Source organism: Cyprinus carpio, chromosome B14 (genome assembly GCF_018340385.1).
Source record: "Cyprinus carpio isolate SPL01 chromosome B14, ASM1834038v1, whole genome shotgun sequence".
In the NCBI taxonomy this organism is placed as follows: Eukaryota; Metazoa; Chordata; class Actinopteri; order Cypriniformes; family Cyprinidae; genus Cyprinus; species Cyprinus carpio.
This window is the reverse complement of record NC_056610.1, coordinates 497320-513364: the sequence shown is the minus strand read 5'-3', so window position 1 is coordinate 513364 and position 16045 is coordinate 497320. Positions and strand designations below refer to the sequence as shown.

At 39.8% G+C, this 16045-nt stretch overlaps 1 protein-coding gene across 1 annotated transcript; it reads left to right on the top strand.

Annotated features, from left to right (window-relative positions):
* The first annotated feature begins 922 nt into the window (after positions 1 to 922).
* On the top strand, positions 923 to 7525 carry LOC122139552. Its single transcript, XM_042737702.1, has 10 exons — positions 923 to 1460; positions 2712 to 3786; positions 3959 to 4041; positions 4225 to 4284; positions 6349 to 6554; positions 6687 to 6780; positions 6881 to 6884; positions 6949 to 7098; positions 7252 to 7350; positions 7453 to 7525. Exons 2-10 carry the CDS (start codon positions 3757 to 3759, stop codon positions 7507 to 7509), a joined length of 783 nt encoding a protein of 260 aa, XP_042593636.1. The 5' UTR covers positions 923 to 1460; positions 2712 to 3756; the 3' UTR covers positions 7510 to 7525.
* Positions 7526 to 16045: the final 8520 nt, after the last annotated feature.

Here is a 16045-nt window from a genome sequence, read left to right as displayed (position 1 = left end):
AAAAAAAAAGTTTGAGAGAAAAAGTTATCACACTGATAGCAAAAAAACATTTCATGAGAGAAAAAAGAATATTTGAGAGAAAAAGTTTTCATGCCAGTAGCAAAAAATAATAATATTTGAGACTTAAAAAAGTTTTGAGAGAAAGTATTTTCTCATAGAACATAAAAAAAATAAATTTGAAATTTTTAAAATTATTTCTGAGAAAAAAAATCTCTCTCAAAATACTTTGAAAAAAACTCTCAAATATATATTTTTTGCTATCAGTGTGAAAATATTTTCTCTAAAAAAAAAGTGTTTCTCTCGAAACGCTTTTCTTTGCTCTTGATGCAATTTCTTGCTCTCGTTTCAGGATTTTGCTTTCACTGTGAGAATTGTGTCATGGGCGGGACCACGTTCCTATTGGCCAGTCGGGTGAGCATCATCTTGTCTTGGGAGTCGAACTGAATCATTACACCATTGTTCGGTTCACCTGCATAGATGCCACCTCTGCCTTATGGCTAGTTAAGTTGAGCACGGACACTCCAATGTTTGGGTAAGATGATGACACACAGCTGGCTGAGCAAGTTCAGTATCACTGAAGATTAAACATTCAAAAATAGCACTCATATTCATGAATGAATGTGTATTATATTATTTGCTTGCTAATCGCTAGTAAAGCTAACCAGCCATCATGCTAGGTAAACTTGCAAACTCACCTGGTTTATACTATGTTTAAATCAAATGCCAAATTAATGTTTTGATTTAGATAGTTTCACGCCTTATTTAGTGAGTAGTGAGCTAGTTTCTACCTTTGCACTTGCTAGCCTCAAAACACCTGAAGAGTAACAGCTTGTTCATACAACCTCCTGTACAACTTTTAACTAACGTTAGTATGCATGGAAGGTGGCAACCCTACAACTAGCTAACGTTAGACAGTGATTGATACACCGTTTGAAAGTGTCCCACCTAGTTTTGTTTAAAATAGTCTTTGTATGGTTGTTGCACTACATGTTTAGCTACACTGCATGTATAGCTCGCAAACTCAGCTACACGGGGCTTATTCTAAATATTTTTTACCATCTAGCCGAGGTCTAGAGCTGACAAGGTAAGTAGCAGGTCTAGGACTAACTCTTACATTAGCAACCCACAAATATGTTTGTGCCTGTACTGTCATGGTAATTATTTTTTCTTTTAAATCCCAGCATGGAAAACCGACCACAGGTAAGCCATTGAAAATTATTTTTAGTTAAGTACATTGGAGCAAGATAGTTATTTTAAATATGTTTGTACATCTAAACTAAAATCCCTTTCCAGTTAAATTCAGCTGAGACACAGGAGAGGGCACGGCAGCTACTCGCCCTGATTTCTTCAGTAATTCCTCCACAAGAACAGCGACAGGGCAGCCAGTGTGAAATGGCCAATTCCTCCAGGCCCACAGGAAGTCAGATTGAGTGCAGCTCCGTCCAGTATGAAATGGCCAGGTAGACATCTGACAGACACAGACCTGCCATCAGACATTTTGTTGGTTCTAGAACCAATTAGTTAATTTGACACCATAGATTTAGAACACTAATTGTTATTATTAGAACACTAAATCTATGGTTTTTAATTAACTTATTAGTTATAGTACCATTGAGAAACCAGTCCAGATGACATAATCTGGACTGGTTTTGGCGTGGGAAAATATAAAATGTTCTAGGCAATGGTTACACTGACGACGATTATACAAAGCCTACACAAATAATTTAAACATTCAGTCCAGATAGCCTTATGCCAAAATTATACTAACCACCCTCAGGAGTGGCTGCCTAATATGCCTTTCCCCTGTGTGCTACTGCCATATGCAGTATCTGGCCAGACTGGGAATTTAACCCTTATCTCCAGTGGAAAGTTGCATCAGAAGCCTGATGATTATTTTGCTACACCACCTCAGACCCCAAACCCTTGTATTGTTTGATTTGGGAGGCAAAGCTAGAATAGTCTGGCTACACAAGACTTTTAACTCTTTCGCCGCCATTGACGAGTTATCTCGTCAATTATGAGTAAATATTTACCTGATAAAGACGCTTTTCTGACGAGTTTAAATGGTAAGCTGTAATAAATTTTAAGTGGATAAAAGTAACCGCTTTTATCCACTAGATGGCGGTCTTACCCAATTTATAAATAACTGAAGCAAAAAATGATTTAATTAAAGGTTGTATCAGCGATTTCAGGCCCAAACATAAATGATCACATACATCTAATCTTTCCTAACAATCCGCTAGCTCCGCAGACAGGGGGAGGGTGTTTTGAGGTTTTGCGCTCATGTTCTCCGACTTCGCGTGCAGCCGTGCACGAGCCCCTGTCAGTGATTGGTTGGAACACTATTTATTTTGGTTTTGAGTGGTTGGTGAAACCAATTGTTTTGTTTAGATGAATGTGATCATTTCATCAGCTTTTTGCTCAAAATTTTGTATTTTTGAATAAAAATAGCCATTTTAAGAGGTATATATATATGAGGTATATATATATATATATATATATATATATATATATATATATATATATATATATATATATATATATAGAGGATGAAATGTTTTTTTCCCATTTTGTTTGTTTGTTTGTTTGATATCAGAGGGTCTGTTCTTTCATTTGATATATTTGTATGTTGCCAATTTTTTTCCAGTTTTTATTGTTTTTTTTTAGTAATGTCTGAAGTACCTTTAATCGTTGTTTTTCCAATTATACAGGTCCTTCCCTGGATTGTTCCGGAATGGTAGAAAACGGCCATCAACCAGTGTATCATCCCACTTTGCATCATTGAGTAACAAAAAATGGAAACCTTTTGATTTGAGCATTTTTCTACTTTCGTCCAATGACGAACTGACTCCACTTCCATCAGATGAACTGGCCTTCATGCAGGCTGGATTGGGAAAGAGGACGGTTTCTCTTGACCGTGATCTAACGCATGTAGAGGTATGCGGAAGTGATCACATTGTAGTTCACAAGGCTATTGCAGGCCACTTACCCAAAAATGGTGGAGCTGCAGGACCGGTGGCTGCTTTACAAAGCAGGAGGTAATGTAAAAATACTTAAATTGACACTTCATTTATGTAAAATAGGTAATGCAACAGAGAATGGTAACATACATCTGGGTCCTCAACTCCCTTATTACCTCTCCTTCACCTCGTCACTAGCTGATGTGTGGTGAGCGTTTATCCAGGTGGGAGCTACACATTGGTTGTGATGTGCCACCCCCCTCGTCTTGAGCACCTCAAACTTCTTATTGATGGAACACTATATAAATGCTATATTATTTGTTATTCCACATATCCATTTTTTCAATCATGTTTAATTTTACCAGGTGGAAATGGGAGGAGAAAAATGTCCGCAATCCCCTTGGAGGCTGAGGGCTACACTGGTGCTATGCTCCGGAAAGTTTCAGGTGGTGGGAAAGGCACTCTTTACATAGTGCCTCTTCAGGATGAGTTGGACCTCTCACCACTCCCAGCAAATGCTCCAGAGTTTGCTTTGATGCCCAAGGCCAGCTGCAAGCACTGTTTTGCAGAGATGCCTCTCCAAATGTTGGCTCTACATGACTGTAAATGTGCTAGCCACACCAGCCCAGACTTGGAGGTGAACTTTTTTCTAGAATTTGGGATATTAAATGTCTAAAATTAACTGTGTATGGATATCTTAAACTTGAAATGTGCTTTAATCTTATAGATTATCTCTGATGATGACGACGATGATGTCCAATTTCCTGAAGTTTTGCAAACTCCAGTGCCAGTGCAGATGACTGAAGAGGACCACTGCCCTCAGCAGGTGGAGTAACTGTTACATATCTAACCATTTTTGAAACGTTGTCTCCTATGTAGGAGATGTTAATGCCTTGTATTTATTCCTTTTGTTTGTACTGAACTGTCCTGTGATTGTAAGGAGCAAGATACTAGAATTTCTTCACAGAGATAAATACGGTGTCCCTCTGTCCATTCAGAAAGGGGATGTCCAGTGTCCTATATGTGGCATATCCTTCCCAGTCCTGCTTATCGAGGAACATGCTAGCTATTGTGGCCAAAGGTAATGGTTACCTATTTCTTCAAGCTCTGTCTTCTTCTGCAGGGAGAGGGGTGGGGTGTCTTGCTGTGTGCACTCAGGATGTTGTATGTATTGCTTTAATTATTTTATTATTTTTGTTGAATGATATGGGGATAGCTGATATGGACTGGATTTGTAAATACATTAATGCCTTTATTCTTATAGAACTGAGGACACAACCTCACCTGAGAGGGAACTCCATCCTGAGACAGATGATATCTCATGGTAAGTCCGTTTCAATTCAATTATCCAACAAGATATATTTCACTTTCCAAAATATTAAAGAAGAGGAGAGAAGAGATGTTTAACACAATGTAAGGGAAACAGGTCAATTTAGCTCAAAGGACACAATGTAAGGGAAACAGGTCAATTTAGCTCAAAGGGAATCATTTAAGATTTTAAAGGGGATTTGAACAGAATCACTGTTTCACGGCTGATCACTGAGACGGCCAGCGATTCACTGAACGAGCCGTTTAACATCAAATCTGCACTGGATATTATTATCCAAAGTATAGTGAAAACACTATTAATTAGCACAGTAACAAGATCGGCAGTTTAAGACATTAACTTGTAAGCACAAAACACAAGATACTTCTCTTTTCAATATGAATAAGGCTTTATTAGATAAATCTTAGACATATAAACTAATCTAACACATAAGCACACACACTCACACATTCACACAAGTTGCAGGAAGATAGAAAGTTAGGAAAGAATGAGTTTAAGAGAATGAAAATGTGAAATCCCAAGTTTACAGCAAAATATGAAATTGCATAGACATGAACAACCATCAGTCACTTAATTAACCCTCGCATTGAGTTCATCAATTAGGTTAAAATTATATTAGATTCACCAGTTCAGCTCAGAGTCTGGAGGTACGTTACTTACGTTGCCTGTGTAACGGGGATTCCCTTTTGTTGTCGCTGAAAAGGGAGTTTCCCGAGGTTGCTGATTGGCTGAAAGTTCAGTAGTCGTTGAAGTGACGTCTTGGGAAGCCCGTGGTTGGGCGTTGGCTGACGATGCGGAGTTGTGGGCTGGTTGAAGTTTCAGACGGGCACGCGAGGTCAGACTCGGAGACACGGCGTTACAAAACTTAACTCAGAACACGAAACTCTCAAACGAAAAAGAAAAGAAACTAAAGTAAAAGAATAGAAGTAAAGTTTTGACGAGACTAGTTGGTGTTTCTTCTCATCGTGGCTAAGTAGCAGCAGGAGTGCAGGCCGAAGCACGCTGGAACCGCGCTCAAAGAACGCTAAAAGTGATGACAAAGCATGAATAAAAGCAGAAGCTGAAATGCCAAAGCTAAAAAGCAAAAAGCAGGCTAAAAGCAAAATCTGATGGTGTCCTGTGTATTTAAACTGGCCTTTTGGCCACACCTCAAATGTTGTCTTGACCAATTAGATATTGTCTTTGCTCGGGGTGTTCAGATTATAATCCCTACCCATTCATAAATCATATGTTATCTTATCACTCACGTGGTCCGAATTTTTCCGCTCTTGCAGGGTATAATTTTGGACATGATTCCTATAATAAGAATATGATACATTTGACAAATAACTGATGGTCAGAAACGTTTCAACCAAGAAGATTCGGACACACATACTAAACATGAATATGAATACTTAAACTATTAAATAATTATTAAAAAGACATACACAATAAGTGATTAGAAACATGATTTCATAAATGATATGGAGTTGAGCAATGGACTGATATTCATTTATAAGTCTTTTTGAGTTCATCTTGGTGCAGCTACATCTATAAACGACAGTTCCTGTGCAATTCTCTGACATAAGGATGTTCTGTGAAGACCAGAGGTTAAAAGGTCCCCTTAGGAATTTCAGTCTGGTTCTGCTAGGTGGGGGAAGTGAATCCAACGATCTTGTTTACTCTCATGGGTTTAGATGTGATGGTCAGGCTGTGCATCTCTTTGACCATCAATCTTGATTACTTGTCCCAAATTTGACAATCTCTTCTCTGAATTGAAATTGTCAATAATTGTTCTAAAGGTGTTAATGTTGAAAGCTGTTCTGTGAAAGAGTTGGTTGGTTATCTTGCTTCAGACTGTGGTGCTAGGAGTTGATTTACAACATCCTGTTGCCTTTCTGTGGAATTCGGCTCCTCATGTTTCAACCATGCTCCCGATCGAATCTTTCATTTGACTGGTTCGGGTCAGATACGCTACACAAGGGTAACTAGATAATGGTTGAATTTTAATTTTGGTGAGACCTCTACCTTACTGTATTTGTATACAATGAGAGGGTTATTCAGATGTGGTATTTTTCACAGTGAGGAAGATGTGATCATGTGGCTCAAATCAAAAGTGGATACCAGCAAGACCTTTGAGCTCTGTGTGTCTCGAGATAATATGTTTGAAAGAGGTCTGAAGTTATGGAAGCGCAACAAAAAGGCTACACCAATTAATCCCTTGCGGATCAATTTCCTTGGAGAGGCAGGGATTGATACAGGGGCCCTTAGAAAAGAGTTTCTGACCAGTGAGTAGTGGCCATTCATTAGTTACTTTTAAAAAGGGAAATGCATTTAAAAACCAATTTGATGATATTATACAGTATAACATTTGTGGTGTCTTGTCTAATGATTTTAATTGTTTTGTTGTTGATTCTAAGCAATGGTATCTGGGATTGAGCAGCGCCTTTTTGAAGGTGTGAAGTCCAAAATGCCCAAATATTCTGTGAATGACTTTGATGAAGAGCTCTTCAGGTAGGTGATTTGCAGTGATGGGATTTGATGGAAGGGAGGGGGGGCAATCAGTTATACATTGCTTTTTTAATGAATTTGTAGCCTTTGTTAAAATCTTTAGCCTAGTGATTAAAAAAGCTGGAAGTTATTTGTCTTTCTGTATTAACTCCCATGTTCTCTCTTTTATAGGATTTGCAGGTGAAATCTTTGCTACAAGCATTGCCCAAGGTGGAACCTGCACCACGTTTCCTCCAGCGGTGGTGCTACAACTTTCTAGTATCTGGCAAGCTCTCACTGGATCAAGTCCTGGACCCGAGCTTATCACCGCTAATAACAACAGTGTGTTTAAATTTTAGGACTGACTGGATTATAAAACAGTTTTAGATGTTTTGATTATTGTATTATACAATTAAAGTTCACCAAACTATCCTCGATAATGATATTACAGTTGAATCAGCTCTTTGTAAACTTTTTTTCTTAATTTGGTTTAAGGTTGCAGAGGCGTCCGACATGACTGACTACATTGCAGACATTATGGATTGTGGCTATACTGGCAAGATCGACATTGGAACACAAAGAGAACATTCTAAGGTAGGCGCACTGTAAAGAATAGTTATGTGGATATAACTGTCTGGCAAAGGGAACGTTTGCTTGCCCTTGGAGATTAATAATTTTTGATTTCTTTGTATTCAGAGCAATCGGTCTGCATGTCATGACAAAAAGAATGCCCATGCTTCAGCAACTCCGTGAGGGCTTGGCAGCTCCGGCTTCTCCCAAGTGATGCAGGCAATGACGGAAGAGTGCCACAGTTTGTTCGTCGCCGGAGACGATGAGTCGGTATGCTGTCCAATAGTGTTCTATAGCATAGTTGTAGGTCATGGTATTTCCTTCATGAAAAAATAGGAAAGAGACTGCTGCATTCCTTCCTCAGGTAAAATTAACGAAAAACAAGAAAGTTGCTCATTAGAGTCACGGGGAGGTATCCAAGGTGAATAAGAAAAATATGGTCCAAGGCAGCTCTTCAAGAATGTTTAAAATGGCTTTATGTCAGGCGGCTTAAAAGCCGACATCAGGCTGAAACATGTTGATGATTTGATGATGTAAGCCACATGAAATTAAAGCGTTATACACTTTCTTGAAGAGCTGCCTTGGACCATCTCTTTATTATACCATGGTATGTCCTTTCTTCCTTCTGCTGCTTCTTCAGGTACTCTTCACAGCAAAAAATCCAGAGTGAAATTAACTCTGCTGGGTGGACTCTCATTACATCACTTCCCATCTGGCGCTGGTGATGAGCGAAAGGGGCTGCAACAAGCACCACAAGGAGACCCAGATCCTTGAACACTTTCAAGACTTCCTGCACGAGCTGGAAGGTATGTCTACGATAGGGATGCACCGATCATGATTTTTCATGTAAGATTTCCACTCTAGGGGTCTGCAGTGGTGTGGGGTGATCTAAGTATCAGGTGTCTGATGCAGCTGCCCACCAGAGACCAGGATTCAATTCCCGGTCCCGCCACATTTCAAATATGTCTGGATTCCATAGGGTAGTCATATTTTGGGGCCGCCACTCCCAGACGGTGTTTAGTTTAATTTTGGCATGAGTGTTTGTGACTCCACAGCAAACCCAGTCTGGTGTTTTAGTTACGGTGTTTAAAATGCTTTTAATGAGCATTACATCATATGTAAGCCTAGATACTCACTTGTTAGTTTTTTTTTTTCTAGTTGCTGAACCAGATGCCACGTCTGAAGACATCACAACTGTACCCTCAGTGATGCAGTGGATTACGGGGTCAAGCCCACAGACATCTTCTTCTTTCTGATCGCCAGAACTTCAAGATCACAGTGAAGTTTGACCATGACTGTCACAAGATGCCTACACCACACAATCGTTATCCAACAGTTAGCGCTTGCACAGGACTAAAAATCTAACACATAACCCACCGCATACACATTCACACAATTTCCCGGAAGTAGAAAGTTGGGAAAAGAATGAGTTTAAGAGAATGAAAATGTAAAACCCCCAATTTTACAGCAAATATAAATTTGCATAGACATGAAAAACCATCAGTCCCCAAATTAAACCCCTCGCTTTGATTTCATCAATTATTAAAAATTTTTATTTGATTCCCCCCGTTCGCCCCAAAAGTCTGGAGGTACGAAATTAAGTTGCGTGTAAGGGGATTTCCCTTTTGTTGCGCTGAAAAGGGATTTTCCGGGTTGTAAATTGGAAAAAATTTCCGTAGTCGGTAAAAGTGACGTTTTTGGGAACCCCTTTGGTTGGGCGTGGCTGACGTGGGGATTTGGGTGGGGGGTTTAAAGGGTTTCAGCGGGCCGCGGGGGTCGGGCCCGGAGACACGGCGTTACAAAACTTAACTCAGAACACAAAAAATCTAAAAGGGAAAAAGGGAAAAAAAACTTTTTTTTTTTTTTTTAAAAGAATGAAGAAAAGTTTGACGGGACTAGGTGGTGTTTTTCTCATCGTGGAAAGGTAGCAGCAGGCGTGCGGGCCGAAGCACGCGGAAACGGCGCTCGAAAAAAACGCTAAAAGTGATGAAAAAGCAGGGAACTAAAAGCAGAAGCTGAAATGCCAAAGCTAAAAAGAAAAAAGCGGGTTTTAAAAGCAAAATCTGATGGTGCCCTGTGATTTAAACGGCCCCTTTTGGCCACACCCCCAAATTTTGGGTTCTTGACCAATGATATTGTCTTTGCCGGGGGTTGCGTGTTGTCCTACCCATTCAAAATCTTGTATCTTATCACTCACGTGGTCCAAATTTTTTTCGCTCTTGCGGGTTAAAATTTTGGCCCTTGACCCTTGATAAGAATAGATACTTTGAAAAATTAATGATGGTCAAAAAACTTTTCAAGCAAAAAGATTCGAACCCAAACCAAAAAAGAATATGAATTTTAAAAACTATTAAATAATTTTTAAAAAGACATAAAACAATAAGTGATTAGAAAAAATGTTTTATAAATGATTTGGATTTGAGCAAGGGAAATGTATTTTTTATAAGTCTTTTGAGTTTCTTGGTCCCGTTTACATCTAAAAAAAAGGACCTTTTCCTGTGAAATTCCTGAATAAGGGTTCGTAAAGCCCAGGGGTTAAAAGGCCCCTTTGGAAATTTTCCCAGTTGGTTCGTAGGGGGGGGAAGTGAACCCAACGATCTTTTTTATTCATGGGTTTAGATGTGAGGCGGGGCTGTGCTTTTTGACCATAAATCTTGATTACTTGCCCCAAAATTTAAACCTCTCTTCTCTAAATTTAAAATTGTCAAAAATTTGTTTAAAAGGTGTTAATTTTGAAAGTGTTCTGTGAAAGAGGGGGTTGGGTTTATTTTGGTTTGGGGACTGTGGGCTAGGAGTTGTTTTAAAAACATCTGTTCCCTTTCGTGGAATTGGCCCCCAGTTTAAACCCCATGCCCCCGATCGAATTTTTCTTTGGGGCTGTTGGGGTCAGTAGGGCTAAAAAAGGGGAAACTAGTAAGGGTTTTTGAATTTTTTTTGGTGAAAACCTTCCCTTTACGGGTTTTTGGATACAATGAGGGGGTTATTCGATGTGTATTTTTCCCATGGGGAAAGGATGTGATCGTGGTTCAAATAAAAAGTGGATACCAGAAAGCCCTTTGAGCCCCTGTGGGGCTCGAGATAATTTTTTGAAAGGGTCTGAAGTTATGGAAGCGAAAAAAAAGGTAAAACCAAATTTAACCCCTTGCGGTTAAAATTTCCCTTGGGAGAGGGGGGTTTGATAAAGGGGCCCTTAGAAAAGGGTTTTTGGGACCAGTGGAGGGGGCCATTCTTGGGTTATTTTTAAAAAAGGGAAAGCTTTTTAAAAACCCAATTGATGATAATACAGTTAACATTTGTGGGTTTGTCTAATGTTTTTTAATTTTTTGTTGTGTTTTTAAAAGAAAGGGTTTTCGGGTTGAGCAGCCCCTTTTTTAAAGGGTGTAAAATTTCCAAAAAACCCCAAATTTTTTCTGTGAATTTTTGACTTGATGAAGAGCTCTTCAGGTAGGTGTTTGCAGTGATGGGATTTGAGGGGAAGGGGGGGGGGCAATCAGTTATACATTGTTTTTTTAAAAGGGAATTTTGGTAGCCTTTTTTAAAAATTTCTTTCCCCTATTGAAAAAAAGCTGGAAGTTTTTTGTTTTTTGGGTTTTAAACTCCCTTTTTTTTTTTAAAAGGTTTGCGGGGGAAATCTTTGCTCCAAGCATGCCCAAGGTGGCCCTGCACCCGTTTCCCCGCGGGGGGGCTAAAAACTTTGTACTGGAAACTCTCATTGGATCAAGTCCGGGACCCGAGTATCCCCGCTAATAACAACAGGTTTTTAAAATTTTTGGGGAGGGGACGGGAAATTATAAAAACCTTTTTTTGATGTTTTGATTATTGGGTTAAAATTAAAAGGGTTAAAAAAAAACTACCCGAAAATGATATTCAGTTAAATCAGTTTTTGTAAACTTTTTTTTTTAAATTTGTTTTAAAGGTTGCAGAGGCGTCCGAATAAATGACAAAATTGCAAAACTTATGGTTTGGGGGGCTAAAATGGCAAAAACAGGGGGAAAAACCCCAAAAAAAACCCTTCTAAGGGGGGCACTGAAAAAGAATAGTTTTTGGGAAAAACTGTCGGGGCAAAGGGAACTTTTTGTTTCCCCCTTTGGGAAAATTAAAAATTTTTTATTTTTTTGTATTCAGAGCAATGGGTCTGCATTTTCAGGAAAAAAAAGAATCCCCATTTTTCAGAAACCCTCCGTGGGGCTTGGACATTAGGGCTTCCCCCAAAGTGAAAAGGGCCCAAAGACGGAAGGGGGTGCCGCAGTCTGTTCGTCGCCGGAAAAGATGGTCGGTTGCTGTCCAATAGTTTTCCTTAGCATAGTTGTGGTTTTGGTTTTTTTCCCTTTTCATAAAAAAAAAGAGGAAAGAGGACTGCTGCTTTTTTCCTCAGGAAAAATTAACGAAAACAATTAAGTTGCTCATTGAGCACGGGGAGGTATCCAAGGTGAAAAAGAAAATAGGGCCCAAAGGCAGTTTTCAAGAATTTTTAAAAAATGGTTTTGGGCAGGGGGGGTTAAAACCCGACATCAGGCTGAAAAATTTTGGATGATTTGTTGATGAAAACCCAAATAAAATTTTAAAGCGTTATACATTTCTAAAGGGAGTCCCTTGGACCATCTCTTTATTTTTCCCAGGGTATGCCCTTTTTTCCCTTCTGCTGCTTTTGGGGCCTTTAGAAAAAAATGTAATGATTTCATTATGTTTTGATCGTAGGGGCCCTCTCATTACATCATTCCCATTGGCCCCGGTGAGAGGGGGAAAAGGGGCGAAAACAACCACCACAGGGGGCCCCGGATCCTTGAAATTTTCCCGGGACTTCCTCACGAGCGGAAGGTATGTTACAATGCCCTTTTAAAAGTGTTAAAATTGTGATTTAATTTTTCCCCTTGGGGGTTTGGCAGGGGGGTGGTGATCAAGTTTTCAGGGGTCTGATGAAGCGGCCCCCCAGAAAACCCGGATTAATTCCCGGTCCCCCCCAACATTTCAAAATTGTTGGTTCCCATGGGGGTGTATTTTTGGGGCCGACCCCAAGAGGGGTTGTTTTTTAATTTTGGCTTTTTGAGGTTTGGGGACCCACAGAAACCCCCAGTCGGGTTTTTTATTTACGGTGTTAAAATGTTTTAATGAGCTTACATCATTTTGTAACCCTATTTTACTCATTTGGGTTTTTTTTTTTTAGTTGCTAAACCCAGATGCCAGTCTGGGGGACATCAAAAACGGTACCCCAGTGATGCAGGGGTTAAGGGTCAAGCCCCCCGACATTTCTTTTTTCTGATCGCCAAAAAATTCAAGATAACCAGTGAATTTAAACCAGGGCTGTAACAAGGGGGCAAACCCAACAATCTGTTATCCAAATTTAGCGTTTTGAAACAGCCACCATAACATTCCTGCCCCCAAATGTCAGACTATGGGTCTTTAAAAAACGTCATGCCCAACGCCTTTAAAAATACGGGTAGGATTTGTTTAGGGCCTGTGTTTGGGGGTTATGTGTATAACCCCAACAGTTATTCCTGAATATGTCCGGACCCCACAGGGGATTTTGGGAATTGGCATAGCATGGTTTAAAAACTGTTGGGGGAAAAATTTTGCCCCTTTTTAACTTTTGTGGGGGTTTAAAGGTTGTATCAGTGATTTAAGGCCCAAAAATAAATTTTTCACTTTAAATCAAATTTTTCCCTAACGATCCGCTAGCGGGCCCCCCCCAAAAGCATCCCGTCTAAAAACGCGTTCTGTAGGCGCCTAGGCTTGAGATTGCACACAAAAACAATTGGTTTCCCCAACCCACCCCAAAACCCCAAAACAAATTTGTTCCAACCAATCCCCGCCCGGGGTGTGTGTTGGGGGGTTTTCGCGTGCAGCTGTCATGGAGGGGGCCCACGAGGGGTGGGCAGGTGTGCAGATCTAAGACCCTAGGTGTTACGGGGAAGGGTTTTTTGAGGCATGTTATGGGGCAGGAAGCTAGCGGACGTTGGGAAAAGATTAGGTAAATGTGAAAATTTATTTTTTGGGCCCTTAAAATTTCACTGATACAACAAAATCTATGTTTTTTTTAGGGGTCAATTGAAAGACCCCATTTGCTTTTTTTAAAAATTTCATTCAAGAGAAATTTTTTAACGAAAAAAAAATTGGGGGACATCACCCAAAACCTTGAGGTTTTTTTGGAAAAAATCTTTTCGGGTTTGATTTCCCGGTTTAATGTATTTTTTCCAATTGTTTCTGTTGGGTTTGGGAAGTTTTTTTTCATTTCCGAATTGGTCTTTTGATAGATTTTAAAGTTTCATTATATTTGAGGGGCTATGGGTGAGTGGGGTTTGAGTAATGTAGTTGATTAAAAGTTATGCCAGCCATTTTCTGTTCTCGTGCAAGGCTGCCCCTCTGCCCTTAAAGGGAAAAGGAATTTCTTTTTTTCAAGGACTTAACCCCACAATTTTAAATTAAAAAATATTTCCCTTTTGTCTGAAAAAACCATACATTTTCTTTGTTTTAATAGGGGGAAAATGGAAAAAATATGTTTTAATAAACTTTTTGGGCCCAGGCCTCAGGGGGTTTCTGGGGGGAAGGGGTTTCCCACCCAAAAGTATTTTGATTTATTAAAATTTAAGTGGGGCTTAAAAAATCCCCCCCCATAGGGCTTACAAAAAAACCCCAAAGAGGTAAAATACAGTTTTTAATAAAAAAAAACCCCAAACAAATGCTTTTTTTGTAAATGCTTACCGGGGCTATAACATAAAAAATGAGCCCAAATTTAAAAGAGCATGCTTAAGATATCCCCCCCAAGAGAAGAGGACTTGCAGGGGGGTAAAAAATCTTGTAAGGCAGCAAGAGCTCAGCGGGAAAAAAGGGGGACATGCGTTTTGGACATGGTTCCCAGGGTTCTGGATCGGGCCCCCACAAGCTTCCTGGTAAATTGCAAGTATTCCATCTGTAATAAAAAAAATAAAAATTTCAAACAAAAAATTATAAAAATTTGTCTTCTAAGTTGGGAGAGGGAATTTTTCATGCATGTTAGGTGGTAGTTACCCAATACTTCATGTACATGAACCCCGTTTAAAAAACCAAAATAAACTGGGGCACTGCTTTGCTGCAATGTCGGGGAAAAAACCCCCGACAGATCGGCTCTGCCCGGGTTACTTGAACCCCCCAAATTCTCCAAAGTAAAGGGGTCGGTTTCCCTGGTCCTCAAGGGGGGGAAAATTCCAGTCTCTACCCCTTTTTAAAGGGTTTTGTTTGTAGGTGGAATAAAAAAATCCCCAAAGAAGAAAAAGGGTGAACGGGCTTTTGAGGGTCTAAAAAACCCCTCTTCCCCCAAAGGGTTTGTGAACATGTTGTAGTCCCTGAGATGTTACAGCTTTCCCACAATTTTCCATGTCTTTCCCCCTCTCCCCAAAAATTTACAGGGGTTAAAGTGGCGTTGCATGGAAAAAAAAAAACACTGGGTAAAAAATTTTTTAGTAGGCCCTTAAAAAAAGTTGAACCCAAATTTGATGACGGTTGGTTAGTGAAAGGGAAAAAGCGTTTTTTCCACTAAAAAATTTTAATGGGACAATCGGGGCGCAGGAATTGTGGGTTTGGGCCAATCGACCCCGGGGGCAGAAGTAACCCTTTTTTTAAAAACCGGTAGTCGGGCCTAGTATCAGCTGTGGTGGTGGCTTCTTCATTCGCAGAAACCAGTTTATCAGGAAATACCTCAAACGATACCCTGAAAGAGCAGTTCATCATGCCTAAAAAAAAACAGACAAGGCCCCCCAAAAGGAGGTATAGGGAATCCCCCATGGTTTGGGGGACTTGCAACAGGTTACTATGGGTGTAAAGCAAATCAAGCTAATTTTTGGGATGGATGTAGAAAATGAGGTAGGATGCAATGAAAAACCCTGGATTGAGGGAAAGTAATAAAAAGCCCAACTTCCCCTTTTGGTTGTGCCCCATTTTTCCCAGCTATAAAGCTGCCACAAACCGTTTTCGCCCAGTGAACATGGATCTGCTATCTCCCTTTTTCTACGCCGGGGTCACCGCTACTCTGAATGAAAAAAGCACTGTGGGTTTTAATTTTTGAAAAAAATTTCCTTTTTAAAAAAACGGGAAAGGGGGGAAAAAGTCCCTATTTCCCCTTGGGGGGCCACCCATGTTTTGACACTCTCCAGAAAAAACCTAAAAACCCGTCTCTGCCTTATTTTCCCCGCCGCATTGGGGTAAAAAAACCTGATTGGGGAAATAAAAAATTGAAAATTTTAGTTTCCAAGCAAAATAAAAATGTTTAAAATGAAAACCGGGTATTTAAATTTTAAAAAATGTTTAAACTTTTACCTTACGAGAAAAAAATGGGATACCCCGAACCCCACTTGTTTTTCCTTTAAAAATTATCAGTTTGGGATTTTTCTTTTGGGAAGGCAACCCTGATAAGAAATTGCAATTTTTAATATCCCCCATAATATGCAAATTTTGGAACATCCCCCCAATCCAACACATCAAAAACCAAACTAAAGTTTTTCCCCATCCATCCCCGTGTGTGGGCAGCACCCCAGAAAAAACATAAAGGGCCCACAAATGTTTCCCGGTTTTTTCCCCCAACCCAATTTGAAATAAAAAATATTATTCATTTATCGATGAGAATTCTAACATGAAAAAAAAAGACGGGGGTTTTCCTTTCCAACATAAAGCCCAGGTATTTGTATGAGAAAAAACTTTCAAACGGGCCCTTCCTGAAGTATGGAGTTGGGCTGGGAATGAAACCAGG